The sequence below is a fragment of the Coregonus lavaretus genome (assembly GCF_964263955.1).
Source record: "Coregonus lavaretus genome assembly, contig: HAP1_SCAFFOLD_647, whole genome shotgun sequence".
Lineage (NCBI taxonomy): Eukaryota > Metazoa > Chordata > Actinopteri > Salmoniformes > Salmonidae > Coregonus > Coregonus lavaretus.
In genome coordinates, this window is record NW_028156749.1 from 193472 (window position 1) to 214079 (window position 20608).

The 20608-nt window shown below is 45.5% G+C and overlaps 1 protein-coding gene across 1 annotated transcript in view; it reads right to left on the reverse strand.

Annotated features, from left to right (window-relative positions):
- LOC311126014 (intermembrane lipid transfer protein VPS13B-like) overlaps positions 1 to 20608 on the reverse strand; it is a gene marked incomplete at its 3' end in the record, with an annotated part of 210680 nt that overhangs the window by 189737 nt on the left and 335 nt on the right. Inside the window, 2 exon segments of the mRNA XM_084200044.1 lie at positions 8187 to 8330; positions 19071 to 19227. Coding sequence (XP_084056170.1) covers positions 8187 to 8330; positions 19071 to 19217 — 291 coding nt within the window.

The following is a 20608-nucleotide window of genomic DNA, read 5'->3' on the forward strand; positions in this document are numbered from 1 at the left end:
TCTTCTTTGTGAAGAAGAAGGATGGGGGATTGCGTCCGTGTATTGACTACCGTAGTCTCAATCAGATTACAGTTAAATACAGCTACCCACTTCCACTGATTGTGACGATGACGGAGTCATTACGCGGCGCGCGCTTCTTCACAAAGTTAGATCTCAGGAGCGCGTATAATCTGGTGCGCATTAGGGAGGGGGATGAATGGAAGACAGCATTTAGCACAACCTCGGGTCATTACGAGTATCTCGTCATGCCATACGGGTTAATGAATGCTCCTTCAGTCTTCCAATCCTTTGTTGACGAGATTTTCCGGGACATGCATAGGCAGGGTGTAGTAGTTTACATCGATGACATCCTAGTGTACTCTGCTACACGAGCCGAGCATGTAGCCCAGGTGCGCCAAGTGTTGAGAAGACTGTTGGAGCATGACTTGTATGTCAAGGCAGAGAAATGCCTGTTCTTCCAGGAGTCCGTCTCCTTTTTGGGTTATCGGTTGTCCGCGTCTGGTGTGGAGATAGAGGTAGACCGGGTATCGGCCGTGCGTAATTGGCAAACTCCAACTACTGTAAAAGAGGTGCAGCGGTTCTTGGGGTTTGCTAATTACTACCGGAGGTTTATTCGGGGTTTTGGACAGGTTGCAGCTCCCATTACATCTCTACTAAAGGGGGGTCCGGTTCGTTTGCAGTGGTCGGCTGAGGCGGACAGGGCATTTGTTAAACTTAAGAACCTGTTTACCTCGGCTCCCGTGCTGGCGCACCCGGATCCCTCTTTACCCTTCCAAGTAGAGGTGGACGCGTCTGAGACCGGTATTGGGGCAGTCCTGTCACAACGGTCCGGCGCGCCACCTAAACTCCGCCCCTGTGCCTTCTACTCTAAGAAGCTCAGCTCGGCGGAGCGCAACTATGACGTTGGGGACAGGGAGCTGTTAGCCGTTGTTCAAGCTCTAAAGGTGTGGAGGCATTGGCTTGAGGGGGCTCAACACCCTTTCCTCATTCTGACAGATCACCGTAACCTGGAATACATCCGGGCAGCTAGGAGATTGAACCCTCGTCAGGCTAGGTGGAACATGTTCCTAACCCGATTTGTTTTCAAGATCACATACATCCCAGGGTCCCAGAATGCTAAGGCAGACGCCCTGTCCCGGCGGTATGACACAGAGGAGAGGTCTAACGAGCCTACTTCCATATTGCCGGAGTCTTGTTTGGTGGCTCCGGTGGTTTGGGAGGTCGATGCGGAAGTCGAGCGGGCACTGCGTACCGACCCTACTCCCCCCGAGTGTCCTGTGGGGCGGACGTACGTTCCGCTCGAGGTTCGTGATCGACTTATTTATTGGGCTCATACATCACCCTCCTCTGGACATCCAGGTATTGGCCGGACCGTGCACTGTCTTAGCATGAAATACTGGTGGCCAACGTTAGCTAGGGATGTGAGGGTTTATGTCTCCTCCTGCTCGGTATGTGCCCAGTGTAAGGCGCCTAGACATTTGCCCAGGGGTAAGCTACATCCCCTGCCCGTTCCACAACGACCATGGTCCCACCTCTCGGTAGATTTCGTTACCGATCTACCCCCTCCCAGGGGAATACCACCATTTTGGTCGTTGTGGATCGGTTTTCTAAGGCCTGTCGTCTCCTTCCTATGCCGGGTCTCCCTTCTGCCCTACAAACCGCTGAGGCCCTGTTCACCCATGTGTTCCGGCACTATGGGGTCCCCGAGGATATAGTGTCTGACCGAGGTCCCCAGTTCACCTCCAGAGTTTGGGGGGCGTTTATGGAACGGTTGGGGGTCTCGGTGAGCCTTACCTCGGGGTACCACCCAGAGAGCAATGGGCAGGTTGAACGTGTGAACCAGGATGTGGGTAGGTTTTTGAGGTCCTACTGCCGGGACCGGCCGGAGGAGTGGTCGAGGTATATCCCCTGGGCAGAGATGGCCCAGAACTCTCTCCGCCACTCCTCCACCGGATTAACACCTTTCCAGTGTATTTTAGGGTATCAGCCGGTCCTGGCACCGTGGCACGAGAGCCAGACCGAGGCCCCTGCGGTGGACGAGTGGATTCGGCGCTCGGAGGAGACGTGGGACGCGGCCCATGTCCATCTGCAGCGTGCCATCCGTCACCAAAAGGCGAGCGCCGACCGTCACCGCAGTGAGGCACCGGTGTACGCACCGGGAGATCGAGTCTGGCTCTCGACTCGAAACCTGCCCCTCCGCCTGCCCTGCCGGAAGCTGGGTCGGCGGTTTGTGGGGCCCTTCAAAGTCCTGAGAAGATTGAACGAGGTGTGTTACAGGTTACAACTGCCTATAGAGTATAAAAATATTAACCCCTCGTTCCATGTGTCTCTTCTCAGGCCGGTGGTAGCTGGCCCACTCCAAGAGGATGAGATAGGAGAGACCCCTCCGCCCCCTTTGGACATCGAGGGGGTCCCGGCGTACAGGGTCCGGACCATCTTGGACTCAAGGCGCCGGATGAGTGGTCTCCAGTATCTCGTGGAGTGGGAGGGGTACGGTCCGGAGGAACGGTGCTGGGTGCCCAGGAGGGACATACTCGATCCATCCCTCCTGACTGAGTTTCACCATGGGCATCCCACGCGCCCGGGTCCGCGTCCTCCTGGCCGTCCCCGAGGCCGGGGTCGGCGCACGGCTGGAGCCGCGCGTCAAGGGGGGGGTACTGTCACGGATTCTGCCGAGGCTGCTTCCCCTCCTGGTACGAGCAGGCGTCGGCGGTCGCCGTCCCCGGAGTACTAGCTGCCACCGATCTATGTTTCTGTGTGTGATTGCTTTTGTCTGTCTGTCACACCTGTGTCCAATTGTGTATTGATCACCTGTCCTATAAGTTCTGTCCTTTTGCTTAGTAGGATTGTGTGTTGTTGTTCGCCTGTCGTTGTGCTGCGTGTTTTGCTTCTTGTTTGTTATTTTAGTGTTTTACGCATGTTGCGTAAATGCTCGCCTCTTATTGTTGAGGTTGTTTGTTTACCGCTTCCTTTTTTTGGATTTTTTGAGTAAACTCTGTTGGACTGAGCCTCGGTGTCCTGCGCCTGACTTTCACTACACATACACCTCACCTCGTGACACCTACTTTAGGCAATTACACTGCCAGCAGAAGCTGTAATCTCAAACTGCTCCTCAACGGCCACATTTCCACGTTCACGTGCTAGTGGAAACTATAACCGTCCTCTCGCTCTGTGCTTAGCGAGCAGCAGATGGGTTCTGGGAGGCTTTTAGAATATCCTTCCTAATACGACCCAGTTCCTCTCTGATTTTCATCCCAAATGGCACACTATTCCCTATTTAGTGCACTACTTTTGACCAGAACTGTCAACAGCAGCACACTATATAGGGAATAGGGTGCCATTTGGGATGCAATCTCTCTCTTTACATCCATCCGGACAGAACAGAACAGAAACATTAATACTTCACCCTCAAATTACACGATCCTTAACCATCCTTAATGAACTTCAAAAGGAACACGGATGTTTTTACAGGCCAGCGCTCAGAGCTGTAACGGCAATTATGAAAACAAACCACATTAATGATATCATTTGTCATTTCCACACTTCGACGCAAAGCGGACTCTTGGAGGCCCGAACACAAAGTTTCCACACACGCATAAACTAGCCTATTCTAAAATACTAACCTACTAAACTTAGTTAAGATTTTCCATCTAAAACACAGACTGTTGAATTCTTTCATTCTTCCAAAAATATGTAGGCCTATATCCAACATTTAAAAACCCTATGGAGAGATTGTCTTAACCCAAGTTTAACATAAGTAGTGTAAAGTCCATGCAACTCTACGCTGGGAGATAATAACTACAGGATCTGGACCTGGTGTGAAAACCCTTTAGACACACTATATATACACAAAAGTATGTGGACACCCCTTCAAATTAGTGGCTATTTCAGCCACACCCATTGCTGGCAGGTGTGTAAAATCAGCACACAGCCATGCAATCTCCATAGACAAACATTGGCAGTAGAATGGCCTTACTGAAGAGCTCAGTTACTTTCAATGTGGCACCGTCATAGGATGCCACCTTTTCAACTACTCAGCTTGTCAAATTTCTGCCCTGCTAGAGCTGCCCCGGTCAACAGTAAGTGTTGTTATTGTGAAGTGGAAACGTCTAGGAACAACAACGGCTCAGCCGCAAAGTGGTAGGCCACACAACTTAACAGAATGGGATCGGCGAGTGCTGAAGCGCGAAAAAAATTGTCTGTCCTCGGTTGCAACACTCACTACCGAGTTCCAAACTGCCTCTGGAAGCAACATCAGCACAAAACTGTTAGTCGGGAGCTTCATGAAATGGGTTTCCATGGCCGAGCAGCCGCACACAAGCCTAAGATCACCATGCGCAATGCCAAGCATCGGCTGGAGTGGTGTAAAGCAAGCCGGCATTAGACTCTGCAGCAGTGGAAACACGTTCTCTGGAGTGATGAATCACGCTTCACCATCTGGCAGTACGACGGACAAATCTGGGTTTGGCGGATGCCAAGAGAACGCTACTTGCAACAATGCATAGCGCCAACTGTAACGTTTGGTGGACGAGGAATAATGGTCTGGGGCTGTTTTTCATGATTCGGGCTAGGCCCCTTAGCTCCAGTGAAGGGAAATCTTAACGCTACAGCATACAATGACATTCTAGACGATTCTGTGCTTCCAACTTTGTGGCAACAGTTTGGGGAAAGCCCTTTCCTGTTTCAGAAAGCGAAGTCCATACAGAAATGGTTTGTCGAGATCGGTGTGGAAGAACTTGACTGGCCTGCACAGAGCCCTGACCTCAACCCCATCGAACACCTTTGGGATTAATTGCGAGCCAGACCTAATTGCCCAACATCAGTGCCCGACCTAACTAATGCTCTTGGGGCTGAATGGAAGCAAGTCCCCGCAGCAATGTTCCAACATCTAGTGGAAAGCCTTCCCAGAAGAGTGGAGGCTATTGTAGCAGCAAAGGGGGGACCAACTCCATATTAATGCCCATGATTTTGGAATGAGATGTTTGTTGAGCAGGTGTCCACATACTTTTGATCATGTAGTGTAGATCAGCTTTCTGCTGTAGGAGGTTTAGGACGGCCAGTAGGAAGCCCCTCCCTCCAGTTAAAGGTATATCCCAGTGACAGGTGGTACTGTGCTACAGGAGGGTGCCAATGCCATCCTTTCATGAGAAGTTAAATAAATACCTTTATCAGTACAATGTAATAAATCACCATTAAATGTCACAAATCACAAGGATAAAAAAGCTGTTTCCATTATGTTGGCGTCAGAACTGAGGGGCCGGTGCAGTAAGGACCCTGCTACCTCCCTCCCTCCTACCTCCCCCTCAAATAGGAGAGTAGTGTACACTAGCCTAAAGGACAGCTCATTTAAATTCCTCCTGCTGCCTAGCAGGACTTCTGTTGGAAGTCTGGCTTCACTCCAAATTGTGTCTCCCGGGTGAGAATAACATTGAATAATTTGTCCAAACGTCATTTGCAATTTTCCAAAAATCCTTTCTTGACTGGGGAAACCTTTGGAAAACATCTGTAACAAATACTTGTTTTGAGAGTAGTAGTACACGAGAGTGCTTTACACTGCTACCCCGTGACCCTGAGCTGTGTACGGAGCAGAAAAAAAAGTTCCAGTTTCCATAGGGCTTGAAATGTGATCACTGCAGCAGTAGCCATCTGCATACTATAATATTTACCATTAGTTCTGGACTGCTCAAGCTCATGTGTTACAAATCTTTAGCCTGCAGTCTATATAATTAGGTGTAATTGACTTCCCTTGCAATGTGTTTCTACTGACGGGGACATCTGGCCTTGAGACACTCCATGCAGGGGCCGAGGACCAAATGTCCCCCTAGTATCTTTACAGGGCTCATAGGTCTCTGGTCTAAAGTAGTGCACTATACAGGGAACAGGGTGCCGTTAGGGACGTGCCCTGCTCTCTGGGCTCCCCATTCCCAGCTTGCCTTTCTACTTGGCAACAGCATGGGTGGTTTAGAATAGGTACGACCACAACCAGACTCTTCTGCACTAACACATCTCACAAAAATGTCTTTCATACTACATTTTCCCATTGTGAAAATATTTATAATCCAACCTAAATAAAATATACATATTTATTTTGGGTTCAGTTTCAGTGGTGGTGCTGCTAAGACTTTGTACTGATCAACTACAAGGACATAATTACTGCTTCTTGTCAAACATGCAGCTTGGGCCGTAGAGAGAGAAGTGGGACTGTCTTGACTCTTGACAACCATGATCTTTGGTTGAGTCTCCTGAGTCTCAAATGGCACTCCTCCCTTTGTAGTGCACTACTTTTGACCAGGGCTCTGATCAAAGGTAGTGCACTATGTAGGGAATAGGGTGCCATTTGGGATGCACAGCTCATGTAATAAATGAGCCTAGTAAAATGCCTCTACTGACTACCAACACACAGTTTTTAACTGCAATTTAGTCACTTGCCAAATACATATTACGGTTCAATTGTAAAAATACCAGTGGAATTAGGCCTAACCAGCAACACTATAATACTAGAAGTTCTCTGAATATTTATGGTCACTGGCAATCTGTCCTCGTTCTGAAGAGTACATTTGCTGAGCAGTGAGGAATTGTGTTGTCTTGAAGTTATAAACGTGAACTCACAAAGACAGACACTTCTAAAGCAGCCGTTCACTAATGAACTACTGATCTCTCCGTCTGATGCCAAGACCTGACTGGTTCAAATAAACCCAGACACATTTCCAGAGGAATTAAAAGAGCATTTGCAGAATGTTTCCTTCCAGCAGGGTGAATAACACCCTAGAGCACTACTTTTGACCAGAGCCCACATAACTAGCGTTCTATAAATGCAACAGGGTGCATTTCAGCCACAGCAACAGTCTCTCTGCTCCAGTCAAGCAGGCTGTGATTCCAGTCAGCTTTAGTCTGCTGCTCTGAGGCACCTTGGTTAATCGGCTCTACGGCCGCTCATTAGACATGCAAACCTTTGAACTGGAGACGCAGACCTTTGAATTTGAGCGGCAAGACTAGAAACGACGTGTCAAATTAGTCCAAATGAGCACCCCTGCCTGAGACCCTATAGAGGAGTCTAGAAAGAGGTGAACTGAGTCATGGGCTGTTGGACTGCTGAGAGGACAGAGGGGGTTCTGGGTAGAGGAGTCTAGAAAGAGGTGAACTGAGTCATGGGCTGTTGGACTGCTGAGGGGACAGAGGGGGTTCTGGGTAGAGGAGTCTAGAAAGAGGTGAACTGAGCCATGGGCTGTTGGACTGCTGAGGGGACAGAGGGGGTTCTGGGTAGAGGAGTCTAGAAAGAGGTGAACTGAGTCATGGGCTGTTGGACTGCTGAGGGGACAGAGGGGGTTCTGGGTAGAGGAGTCTAGAAAGAGGTGAACTGAGTCATGGGCTGTTGGACTGCTGAGGGGACAGAGGGGGTTCTGGGTAGAGGAGTCTAGAAAGAGGTGAACTGAGTCATGGGCTGTTGGACTGCTGAGGGGACAGAGGGGGTTCTGGGTAGAGGAGTCTAGAAAGAGGTGAACTGAGTCATGGGCTGTTGGACTGCTGAGGGGACAGAGGGGGTTCTGGGTAGAGGAGTCTAGAAAGAGGTGAACTGAGTCATGGGCTGTTGGACTGCTGAGAGGACAGAGGGGGTTCTGGGTAGAGGAGTCTAGAAAGAGGTGAACTGAGTCATGGGCTGTTGGACTGCTGAGGGGACAGAGGGGGTTCTGGGTAGAGGAGTCTAGAAAGAGGTGAACTGAGTCATGGGCTGTTGGACTGCTGAGGGGACAGAGGGGGTTCTGGGTAGAGGAGTCTAGAAAGAGGTGAACTGAGTCATGGGCTGTTGGACTGCTGAGGGGACAGAGGGGGTTCTGGGTAGAGGAGTCTAGAAAGAGGTGAACTGAGTCATGGGCTGTTGGACTGCTGAGGGGACAGAGGGGGTTCTGGGTAGAGGAGTCTAGAAAGAAAGATAGAATGGATGAAACCAACAATATGTTTTAAACCAAGTCTATTCCTGTGGAACGTTTTATGACAGAGATTATAACTTGTTATGTAAAAACCTCTCTTAAGATGTTGAGGAAGAGGTGAACTCATTTCAGTGACACAGTAACTCCCAAGACTCAGAAACGCACCAGCTTTGGAATGCCATGACAGTGTGCACTACATTGGAGTAGTGCACTTATCAGGAGCAGGCTACAGTATAAATCTAAAGCAGCAGCACTAACCTGTGCTCCATCTTTCAGTTTGAGGATACACTCCATAGTGTTGATGGTGATGACCACCGCCTCTGAGCCCAGTTTGGTCCAGGGCACGTGGATACGCAGCTCATGGATGTGACCACTCAGGAAGGTAAAGGGTAGCTTCAGCTCCTAGAAACAGGAATACAAATAAGTGATTGCAATGGCTCAGTGGGTTGGAGTCTGTGGGCTGGCAATGCTAGGGATGTGGGTTCAAGACATGAGGGTAAGATCTCTGCAGTATATGATCTGTGGACAACTGACAAGACATGAGGGTACGATCTCTGCAGTATATGATCTGTGGACAACTGACAAGACATGAGGGTACGATCTCTGCAGTATATGATCTGTGGACAACTGACAAGACATGAGGGTACGATCTCTGCAGTATATGATCTGTGGACAACTAACAAGACATGAGGGTACGATCTCTGCAGTATATGATCTGTGGACAACTGACAAGACATGAGGGTACGATCTCTGCAGTATATGATCTGTGGACAACTGACAAGACATGAGGGTACGATCTCTGCAGTATATGATCTGTGGACAACTAACAAGACATGAGGGTACGATCTCTGCAGTATAAAGTATGTTTAGTCATTAAATAATCAAACCTAAACATGAGAATGAAGCTAAACTATAGTGGAAGTTTACAAATGGTTCTTTATGCCTCTGTTTTTTTTTTTACAACCTGAACCAGTTCCAAAGCATCATGTGTGTATGTACACTGTCGTTCAAACGTTTGGGGTCACTTAGAAATGCATTTTTTTGTCCATTAAAATAACATCAAATTGATCAGAAAGTGTAGATATTGTTAATGTTGTAAATGGCTATCGTAGCTGGAAACGGCTGAATTGTAATGGAATATCTACATAGGCGTACAGAGGCCCATTATCAGCAACCATCAGTCCTGTGTTCCAATGGCACGTTGTGTTTGCTAATCCAAGTTTATCATTTTAAAAAGGCTACTTGGACATTAGAAAACCCTTTTGCAATTATGTTGGCACAGCTGAAAACTGTACTGCTGATTAAAGAAGCAATAAAACTGGCCTTCTTGAGACTAGTTGAGTATCTGGAGCATCAGCAATTGCGGGTTCGATAACAGGCTTGATGCCATCTGTCAAGCATGGTGGCGGCAATGTGATGGTCTGGGGATGCTTTGGTGGTGGTAAAGTGGGAGATTTGTACAGGGTAAAAGGGATCTTGAAGAAGGAGGCTATCACTCCATTTTGCAACGCCATGCCATACCCTGTGGACGGCGCTTGATTGGAACCAATTTCCTCCTACAACAGGACAATGACCCAAAGCACAGCCCCAAACTATGCAAGAACTATTTAGGGAAGAAGCAGTCAGCTGGAATTCTGTCTATAATGGAGGGGCCAGCACAGTCACCGGATCTCAACCCTATTGAGCTGTTGTGGGAGCAGCTTGACCGTATGGTACGTAAGAAGTGCCCATCAAGCCAATCCAACTTGTGGGAGGTGCTTCAGGAAGCATGGGGTGAAATCTCTTCAGATTACCTCAACAAATTGACAACTACAACACCAAAGGTCTGCAAGGCTGTAATTGCTGCAAATGGAGGATTCTTTGACGAAAGCAAAGTTTGAAGGACACAATTATTATTTCAATTAAAATTGTCAATGACTACATTTCCTATGCATTTTGCTGTATTTCCTATTCAAACTCATTTCAAGTATGTTTTCATGGAAAACAAGGACATTTATAAGTGACCCCAAACTTTTGAACGGTAGTGTGTATACATTTGAAGTCGGAAGTTACATACACCTTAGCCAAATACATTTCAACTCAATTTTTCACAATTCCTGACATTTAATCCTAGTAAGAATTCCCTGTCTTAGGTCAGTTAGGATCACCACTTTATTTTAAGAATGTGAAATGTCAGAATAATAGTAGAGAGAATTATTTTTTCAGCTTTTATTTCTTTCATCACATTCCCAGTGGGTCAGAAGTTTACATACACTCAATTAGTATTTGGTAGCATTGCCTTTAAATTGTTTAACTTGGGTCAAACGTTTTTGGGTAGCCTTCCACAAGCTTCCCACAATAAGTTGGGTGAATTTTGGCCCATTCCTCTTGACAGAGCTGGTGTAACTGAGTCAGGTTTGTAGGCCTCCTTGCTCTCACACGCTTTTTCAGTTCTGCCCACACATTTTCTATAGGCTTAAGGTCAGGGCTTTGTGATGGCCACTCAAATACCTTGACTTTGTTGTCCTTAAGCCATTTTGCCACAAACTTTGGAAGTATGGTAAACCTCCAATTGACTCAAATGATGTCAATTAGCCTATCAGAAGCATCTAAAACCATTACATAATTTTCTGGAATATTCCAAGCTGTTTAAAGGCACAGTCAGCTTAGTGTATGTAAACTTCTGACCCACTGGAATTGTGATACAGTGAATTATAAGTGAAATAATCTGTCTGTAAACAATTGTTGGAAAAATTACTTGTGTCATGCACAAAGTAGATGTCCTAACCGACTTCCCAAAACTATAGTTTGATAACAAGACATTTGTGGAGTGGTTGAAAAACGAGTTTTAATGACTCTAACCTAAGTGTATGTAAACTTCCGACTTCAACTGTAGAACCCCTCCACTGAGCTCAGCTCTACAACACTACAGTATCTGATATAGAACCCCTCCACTGAGCTCTACAACACTACAGTATCTGATATAGAACCCCTCCACTGAGCTCTACAACACTACAGTATCTGATATAGAACCCCTCCACTGAGCTCTACAACACTATAGTATCTGATATAGAACCCCTCCACTGAGCTCTACAACACTACAGTATCTGATATAGAACCCCTCCACTGAGCTCTACAACACTATAGTATCTGATATAGAACCCCTCCACTGAGCTCTACAACACTACAGTATCTGATATAGAACCCCTCCACTGAGCTCAGCTCTACAACACTATAGTATCTGATATAGAACCCCACCACTGAGCTCTACAACACTACAGTATCTGATATAGAACCCCTCCACTGAGCTCTACAACACTATAGTATCTGATATAGAACCCCTCCACTGAGCTCTACAACACTATAGTATCTGATATAGAACCCCTCCACTCAGCTCTACAACACTATAGTATCTGATATAGAACCCCTCCACTGAGCTCTACAACACTACAGTATCTGATATAGAACCCCTCCACTGAGCTCTACAACACTATATTATCTGATATAGAACCCCTCCACTGAGCTCAGCTCTACAACACTATAGTATCTGATATGGAACCCCTCCACTGAGCTCTACAACACTATAGTATCTGATATAGAACCCCTCCACTGAGCTCTACAACACTACAGTATCTGATATAGAACCCCTCCACTGAGCTCTACAACACTACAGTATCTGATATATAACCCCTCCACTGAGCTCTACAACACTATAGTATCTGATATAGAACCCCTCCACTCAGCTCTACAACACTATAGTATCTGATATAGAACCCCTCCACTGAGCTCTACAACACTACAGTATCTGATATAGAACCCCTCCACTGAGCTCAGCTCTACAACACTATAGTATCTGATATAGAACCCCACCACTGAGCTCTACAACACTATAGTATCTGATATAGAACCCCTCCACTGAGCTCTACAACACTATAGTTTCTGATATAGAACCCCTCCACTGAGCTCTACAACACTATAGTATCTGATATAGAACCCCTCCACTCAGCTCTACAACACTACAGTATCTGATATAGAACCCCTCCACTGAGCTCTACAACACTATAGTATCTGATATAGAACCCCTCCACTGAGCTCAGCTCTACAACACTATAGTATCTGATATAGAACCCCTCCACTGAGCTCTACAACACTATAGTATCTGATATAGAACCCCTCCACTGAGCTCTACAACACTATAGTATCTTATAGGGGAAACCCCTCCACTGAGCTCAGCTCTACAACACTATAGTATCTGATATAGAACCCCTCCACTGAGCTCTACAACACTATAGTATCTGATATAGAACCCCTCCACTGAGCTCTACAACACTATAGTATCTTATAGGGGAAACCCCTCCACTCCCCTGAGCTCTACAACACAACAGTATATTATAGGGGAAACCCCTCCACTCCACTGAGATCAGCTCTACAACACAACAGTATATTATAGGGGAAACCCCTCCACTCCACTGAGCTCTACAACACAATAGTATCTTATAGGGGAAACCCCTCCACTCCACTGAGCTCTACAACACTAAAGTATCATATCAGAGCCATTGGTTAATGAATCATATCTATTATTAGAGGAGGGCTAATGACACTGGCAGCGTCCCTAATGACAACCTATTCATACAGTGCTATGAAAAAGTATTTGCCCCCTTTCTAATTCTCTACTTTTGCATATTTGTGATACTGAATGTTATCAGATCTTCAACCAAAACCTAATATTAGATAAAGGGAACATAAGTGAACAAATAACACAACAATTACATATTTATTTCATAAACAAAGTTATGCAACACCCAATTCCCCTGTGTGAAAAAGTAATTGCCCCCTTACACACAATAACTGGTTGTGCCACCTTTAGCTGCAATGACTCCAATCAAATGCTTCCTGTAGTTGTTGATCAGTCTCTCACGTCGCTGTGGAGGAATTTTGGCCCACTCTTCCATGCAGAACTGCTTTAACTCCGTGACGTGTGGGTTTTCAAGCATGAACTGCTCATTTCAAATCCTGCCACAACATCTCAATTTGGATTAGGTCTGGACTTTGACTAGGCCATTCCAAAACTTCCAATTTGTTGCTTTTTAGCTATTTTCATGTAGACTTGATTGTGTGTTTTGGATTATTGTCTTGCTGCATGACCCAGCTGCGGTTCAGATTCAGCTCACAGACAGATGGTCTGACAGTCTCCTGTAGAATTCTCTGATACAGAGCAGAATTCATGGTTCCTTCTATTAAGGCAAGTCATCCAGGTCCTGAGGCAGCAAATCATCCCCAAACCATCACACCACCACCACCACCATGCTTGACCTTTGGTATGATGTTCTTACTGTGTAATGCAGACTTTGGTTTTCGCCAGGCATTACTGGAACCATGTCGTCCAAAAAGTTATACTTTTGAATCATCTGTCCATAGAACGTTCTTCCAAGAGTCTTGATGATCATCCAGGTGCTTTTTGGCAAACTTGAGTCAACTTTTTGGACGAGATGGGTCCCATTATGCCTGGCGAAAACCAAAACACTGCATTCCACAGTAAGAACATCATACCAAAGGTCAAGCATGGTGGTGGTGGTGGTGTGATGGTTTGGGGATGATTTGCTGCCTCAGGACCTGGACGACTTGCCTTAATAGAAGGAACCATGAATTCTGCTCTGTATCAGAGAATTCTACAGGAGAATGTCAGACCATCCGTCTGTGAGCTGAAGCTGAAGCGCAGCTGGGTCATGCAGCAAGACAATGATCCAAAACACACAATCAAGTCTACATGAAAATTGCTAAAAAGCAACAAATTGGAAGTTTTGGAGTGGCCTAGTGAAAGTCCAGACCTAATCCCAATTGAGATGTTGTGGCAGGACTTGAAACGAGAAGTTCATTCTTGAAAACCCACACGTCACTGAGTTAAAACAGTTCTGCATGGAAGAGTGGGCCAAAATTCCTCCACAGCGACGTGAGAGACTGATCAACAACTACAGGTAGCATTTGGTTGGAGTTATTGCAGCTAAAGGTGGCACAACCAGTTATTGAGTGTAAGGGGGTAATTACTTTTTCACACAGGGGAATTGGGTGTTGCATAACTTTGTTTATGAAATAAATATGTAATTGTTGTGTTATTTATTCACTTATGTTCCCTTTATCTAATATTAGGTTTTGGTTGAAGATCTGATAACATTCAGTATCACACATATGCAAAAGTAGAGAAAATTAGAAAGGGGGCAAATACTTTTTCATAGCACTGTATATATATATACAGTGGGGAGAACAAGTATTTGATACACTGCTGATTTTGCAGGTTTTCCTACTTACAAAGCATGTAGAGGTCTGTAATTTTTATCATAGGTACACTTCAACTGTGAGAGACAGAATCTAAAACAAAAATCCAGAAAATCACATTGTATGATTTATAAGTAATTAATTTGCATTTTATTGCATGACGTAAGTATTTGATACATCAGAAAAGCAGAACTTAATATTTGGTACAGAAACCTTTGTTTGCAATTACAGAGATCATTCGTTTCCTGTAGGTCTTGACCAGGTTTGCACACACTGCAGCAGGGATTTTGGCCCACTCCTCCATACAGACCTTCTCCAGATCCTTCAGGTTTCGGGGCTGTCGCTGGGCAATACGGACTTTCAGCTCCCTCCAAAGATTTTCTATTGGGTTCAGGTCTGGAGACTGGCTAGGCCACTCCAGGACCTTGAGATGCTTCTTACGGAGCCACTCCTTAGTTGCCCTGGCTGTGTGTTTCGGGTCGTTGTCATGCTGGAAGACCCAGCCACGACCCATCTTCAATGCTCTTACTGAGGGAAGGAGGTTGTTGGCCAAGATCTTGCGATACATGGCCCCATCCATCCTCCCCTCAATACGGTGCAGTCGTCCTGTCCCCTTTGCAGAAAAGCATCCCCAAAGAATGATGTTTCCACCTCCATGCTTCACGGTTGGGATGGTGTTCTTGGGGTTGTACTCATCCTTCTTCTTCCTCCAAACACGGCGAGTGGAGTTTAGACCAAAAAGCTCTATTTTTGTCTCATCAGACCACATGACCTTCTCCCATTCATTTACATTTACATTTACATTTTAGTCATTTAGCAGACGCTCTTATCCAGAGCGACTTACAGTTAGCACATACATTATTTTATCGAACCCACAACCCTGGCGTTGCAAACGCCATGCTCTACCAACTGAGCTACATCCCCTGCCGGCCAATCCCTCCCCTACCCTGGACGACGCTGGGCCAATTGTGCGCCGCCCCATGGGTCTCCCGGTCGCGGCCGGCTACGACAGAGCCTGGATTCGAACCAGGATCTCTAGTGGCACAGCTAGCACTGCGATGCAGTGCCTTAGACCACTGCGCCACTCGGGAGACCACTGCGCCACTTCCTCCTCTGGATCATCCAGATGGTCATTGGCAAACTTCAGACGGGCCTGGACATGCTCTGGCTTGAGCAGGGGGACCTTGCGTGCGCTGCAGGATTTTAATCCATGACGGCGTAGTGTGTTACTAATGGTTTTCTTTGAGACTGTGGTCCCAGCTCTCTTCAGGTCATTGACCAGGTCCTGCCGTGTAGTTCTGGGCTGATCCCTCACCTTCCTCATGATCATTGATGCCCCACGAGGTGAGATCTTGCATGGAGCCCCAGACTGAGGGTGATTGACCGTCATCTTGAACTTCTTCCATTTTCTAATAATTGCGCCAACAGTTGTTGCCTTCTCACCAAGCTGCTTGTCTAATGTCCTGTAGCCCATCCCAGCCTTGTGCAGGTCTACAATTTTATCCCTGATGTCCTTACATAGCTCTCTGGTCTTGGCCATTGTGGAGAGGTTGGAGTCTGTTTGATTGAGTGTGTGGACAGGTGTCTTTTATACAGGTAACGACTTCAAACAGGTGCAGTTAATACAGGTAATGAGTGGAGAACAGGAGGGCTTCTTAAAGAAAAACTAACAGGTCTGTGAGAGCCGGAATTCTTACTGGTTGGTAGGTGATCAAATACTTATGTCATGCAATAAAATGCAAATTAATTACTTAAAAATCATACAATGTGATTTTCTGGATTTTTGTTTTAGATTCCGTCTCTCACAGTTGAAGTGTACCTATGATAAAAAATTACAGACCTCTACATGCTTTGTAAGTAGGAAAACCTGCAAAATCGGCAGTGTATCAAATACTTGTTCTCCCCACTGTGTGTGTGTGTGTATGTATATATATATATATATATATACACACACACACACACAGTGCATTCGGAAAGTATTCAGACTCCTTGACATTTTCAACATTTTGTTACATTACAGCCTTATTCTAAAATGGATTAAATAGTTTTTCTCCCCTCATCAATCTACACACAATACCCCATAATGACAAAGCAAAAACAGATTTAGAATTTTTTGCTAATTTATTAAAAATAAAAAACATTTACATAGGTATTCAGACCCTTTACTCAGTACTTTGTTGAAGCACCTTTGGCAGTGATTACAGCCTTCGAGTCTTCTTGGGTCTTCTCTGCTTATCCTCTGAAGCTCTGTCAGGTTGGATGGGGAGCGTTGCTGCACAGTTATTTTCAGGTCTCTCCAGAGATGTTCGATCGGGTTCAAGTCCGGGCTCTGGCTGGGCCACTCAAGGACATTCTGAGACTTGTCCCGAAGCCACTCCTGCGTTGTTTTAATGGCTGTGTGCTCAGGGTCGTTGTCCTGTTGGAAGGTGAACCTTCGCCCCAGTCTGAGGTCCTGAGCGCTCTGGAGCAGGTTTTCAGCAAGGATCTCTCTATACTTTGCTCCGTTCATCTTTCCCTCGATCCTGACTAGTCTCCCAGTCCCTGCCACTGAAAAACATTCCCACAGGATGATGCTGCCACCACCATGCTTCACCATAGGGACATGCACTGTCAACTGTGTGACCTTATATATAGACAAGTGTGTGCCTTTACCAAATCATGTCCAATCAATTAAATTTACCACAGATGGGACTCCAATCAAGTTGTAGAAACAGCTCAAGGATGATCAATGGAAGCAGGATGCACCTGAGCTCAATTTCGAGTCTCATAGCAAAGGGTCTGAATACTTATGTAAATAAGGTATTTCTAAAAACATGTTTTCGCTTTTGACATTATGGGGTGTAGATTGATGAGAACATTTTAGAATAAGGCTGTAACGTAACAAAATGTAGAAAAAGTCAAGGGGTCTGAATACTTTCCGAATGCACTGTATATACTGTTTTCACAAGGAGAATCAGGGAGATATATTCACAGGCTGAACAGTGTTGTTACGCATCTTCAACCACTGAGACGTCTGCTCTAGTGCTCTATGGTGAGAATAGGTGGTATGAAACTACCAGACGACACAGACACACTGAGCCTTCCATGCTCCTTCCATTCCCTTCTGAGGAGAAGCTGTCATGGATTTAGGCTACAGCACGTCTGTCTGTATAGGATCCAGTCCCACCACTCCACTGGCTGAGAGGAGGATTCCTAATCACTTCTCTGTACATTATAAAACTGCCCAAATTCAATACAAAAAAAAAAAAGACGACAAAAGAGGAGGAAAAGGGCCTAGATTTGAACATAGCGTTAAACATCCAGATGGTAATCCATTACATTCCCAGTCCCCACTGTCAGTTGTCTACAAGTACAAGCTGCTTCCAATAATAAGGCTCTTTGTTCGTTATGGGGTTGAGTCTCAAATGGCACCCTATTCACTACGTAGTGCACTACTTTGTCCAGGGCTCTAGTCAAAAGTAGTGCACTATATAGGGGAAAGGGTGCCATTTGGGACGCAAGATGGTCTAGTGTTTTGGTGTGCTGGAGAAGGGAAACAGTCAACACTAGTCTTGCAGATTGATACGACAGATAAAACTAGGACTCTGTGTCAAAATAACAAAGTAAAATATCCAAGTAGATATAACTAACATCTGAACAAGAACAAGTCAACAAGAAAACTTCTGTATATCAATTGGATTGGGGACCATCTTTAGGCCCTGACTTCATTCTGGTAAAGATCTCAATATCTGTTGTTTAGGCCTTCAGACCCTGATTTCATTCGGGTAAAGATCTCAATATCTGTTGTTTAGGCCTTCAGACCCTGATTTAATTCTGGTAAAGATCTCAATATCTGTTGTTTAGGCCTTCAGACCCTGATTTCATTCGGGTAAAGATCTCAATATCTGTTGTTTAGGCCTTCAGGCCCTGATTTCATTCTGGTAAAGATCTCAATATCTGTTGTTTAGGCCTTCAGACCCTGATTTCATTCTGGTAAAGATATCAATATCTGTTGTTTAGGCCTTCAGGCCCTGATTTCATTCTGGTAAAGATCTCAATATCTGTTGTTTAGGCCTTCAGGCCCTGATTTCATTCAGGTAAAGACATCAATATCTGTTGTTTAGGCCTTCAGGCCCTGATTTCATTCTGGTAAAGGTCTCAATATCTGAACAAGAACACACAGCAATCAAAAACATTGAATTGAGTAGAACAGAGAATGTTTCAAATCTGCATCTAAAGTAATCACTAAAATTCACATGAAGCTACTGCTCTCTCCCCATCATCAAGCACTGGACACAGACTAGGCTATGTTTGACATCAGCACTGGTGGGATCCCAGTCCGTGTCCCTGGGTGTCACTATTGAGCAGGGACAGACAGACAGGTGGCAGTCTGTCTGTTCAGTCTAGCCATGGTCTAATGGAACAAGTGACCTCTTGTGGGAAAAGTTACAATTATTTACATTTTTTAAAAACATTTTAGTCATTTAGCAGACGCTCTTATCCAGAGCGACTTACAGTTAGTGAGTGCATACATTTCATACTGGCCCCCCGTGGGAAACGAACCCACAACCCTGGCGTTGCAAGCGCCATGCTCTACCAACTGATCTACACGGGGCTATCAATTTGGAGTCATCATGATGGTTCCTATCCTAATCTGTTTTTCTAAATTTCACATTTCTATGTGTCAGATTGAGAGAGTGGCATTCATAAAGTTACCTCAGCAAAAGAACAGACTCAGATTGAAAGTGACCTGGCCTGTATTCATAACGTTACCTCAGCAAAAGAGCAGATACAAAGTCAATAGCATTACTACGTGTTATTCCTGGACATTAAAGTGTTATTACAGTGTTATTACATGTTATTACAGTGTTAATAAGCTTTATTCCAGTTTCATTCCAGGTTATTCCATACCTGCTCCAGGACATCCAACTTCAGCTCCAGCTTGCTCAGTACTACGTCTCCTCCCCATAGTGACAGCTGCAGGTCAGAGGGCTTCAGGTTCTTGATGTATTTGTTCACATAGCTCATCAACAGGGGCGTGACATAGGACTCCAACATCCTGCCTGTCCTGGACCACAACACAATAGGGAAGAAAGTCAGCTCATTTTTTGGAGGGGAGTCATTCCAAGTCACCATACATAGTTAAAAGGTTGATTCAAGCAAGTTGAGCTGGCCAAATACCATATCTGGTAACCGAGGGATATACTTAGCTGGCCATGCCTACAGCCCCTCAAAGCCCTCCAGTCAAACGAACTGCCATGGCTAGAGATGCAGGACTGCAGTGAACTGGTAGAACCCCTCATGAGATGATGTGTGTTATAGATTCTCCTTTGTCTGACAACATGAAGTTACATAGCTAGCTATATAGCTAACCACCTAACACAACATCATATTGTTTTGCCTTTTTCATGTATACGATCTGTGTGACTGAGTGAGGATCATTTGCTAGCTTGCATTGCTACGTAGTGAGACTAGAGCTTATCTAAGTTGTTATTCGTTATTCACTGAGTATTTATTCCTTGTGTCACTATTTTTATTTGATATTTTTTTATCTTTAACTCTGCATTGTTGGAAAAGGGACCCGTAAGTAAGCATTTCGCTGTTAGTTTACACCTGTTGTTTACGAAGCATGTGACCAATACAATTAGATTTGAACTGTGGCAGCTCACCACAGCCTGGCAGCTAGCTAGCTAGCTAGGTAGATAAGCTAACGGTCCTTGCATTATCTCAGAATATGTTAGTGTAGCCATAGAGAATGATAGAGGCCTCTAGTGGCCTTAAAGCCGTTTAAGCATGGGCAGCACCATTAAGGTCTTCCACCATGCTTCCGCCATTTTAAAGTAGTCAAAATGGTCAACTGGGTGGGGATTCCTATGAGTTGTAGTCTCAATGGCGCTACCTATGCTGTTACTGACGCTACAGCGCCACATATATAACGATGACTGCTCTATACATCTCTATGGGTGTACCTGATGTGTACCGACGCTTTCATTTGGATTAAAGACAATTAATGCTTGATTTGAAATGTGGTCGGAGGCGCAGAGGCCAATTGTGAAGCTTCCGGATGCATGCAGAGGCCAAATTGACCGCCATGCGCCTTGTACCAATGAGGACGGCTCCGTATAGCTCCGCATTGACATGATTGGTTAACGGTCGGTGAGGGAGGGATGTCCTGTATCAACACAAACTCACTTCCTTGACAACTGCTCCGCGAAGGGCAAGAAGTATTAATGCCCTGACTTCAGCAGAGGCCATATCACCGTAAATGCTGCACGGCCAATGCAGATAGCGGATTGACCATGAAGCGCCTTTTAAGAACATACAATGCAACCCAGATAGCTAGAAAAATGTGCATGCAAGTTTCAACAAACTTGTGGGCCTGGCTCGTACCGTTAGTGATCTACCTAGTTAGCAGCAGTTCATAGGGCTGGCTAGAGTTAGTTCGCTAG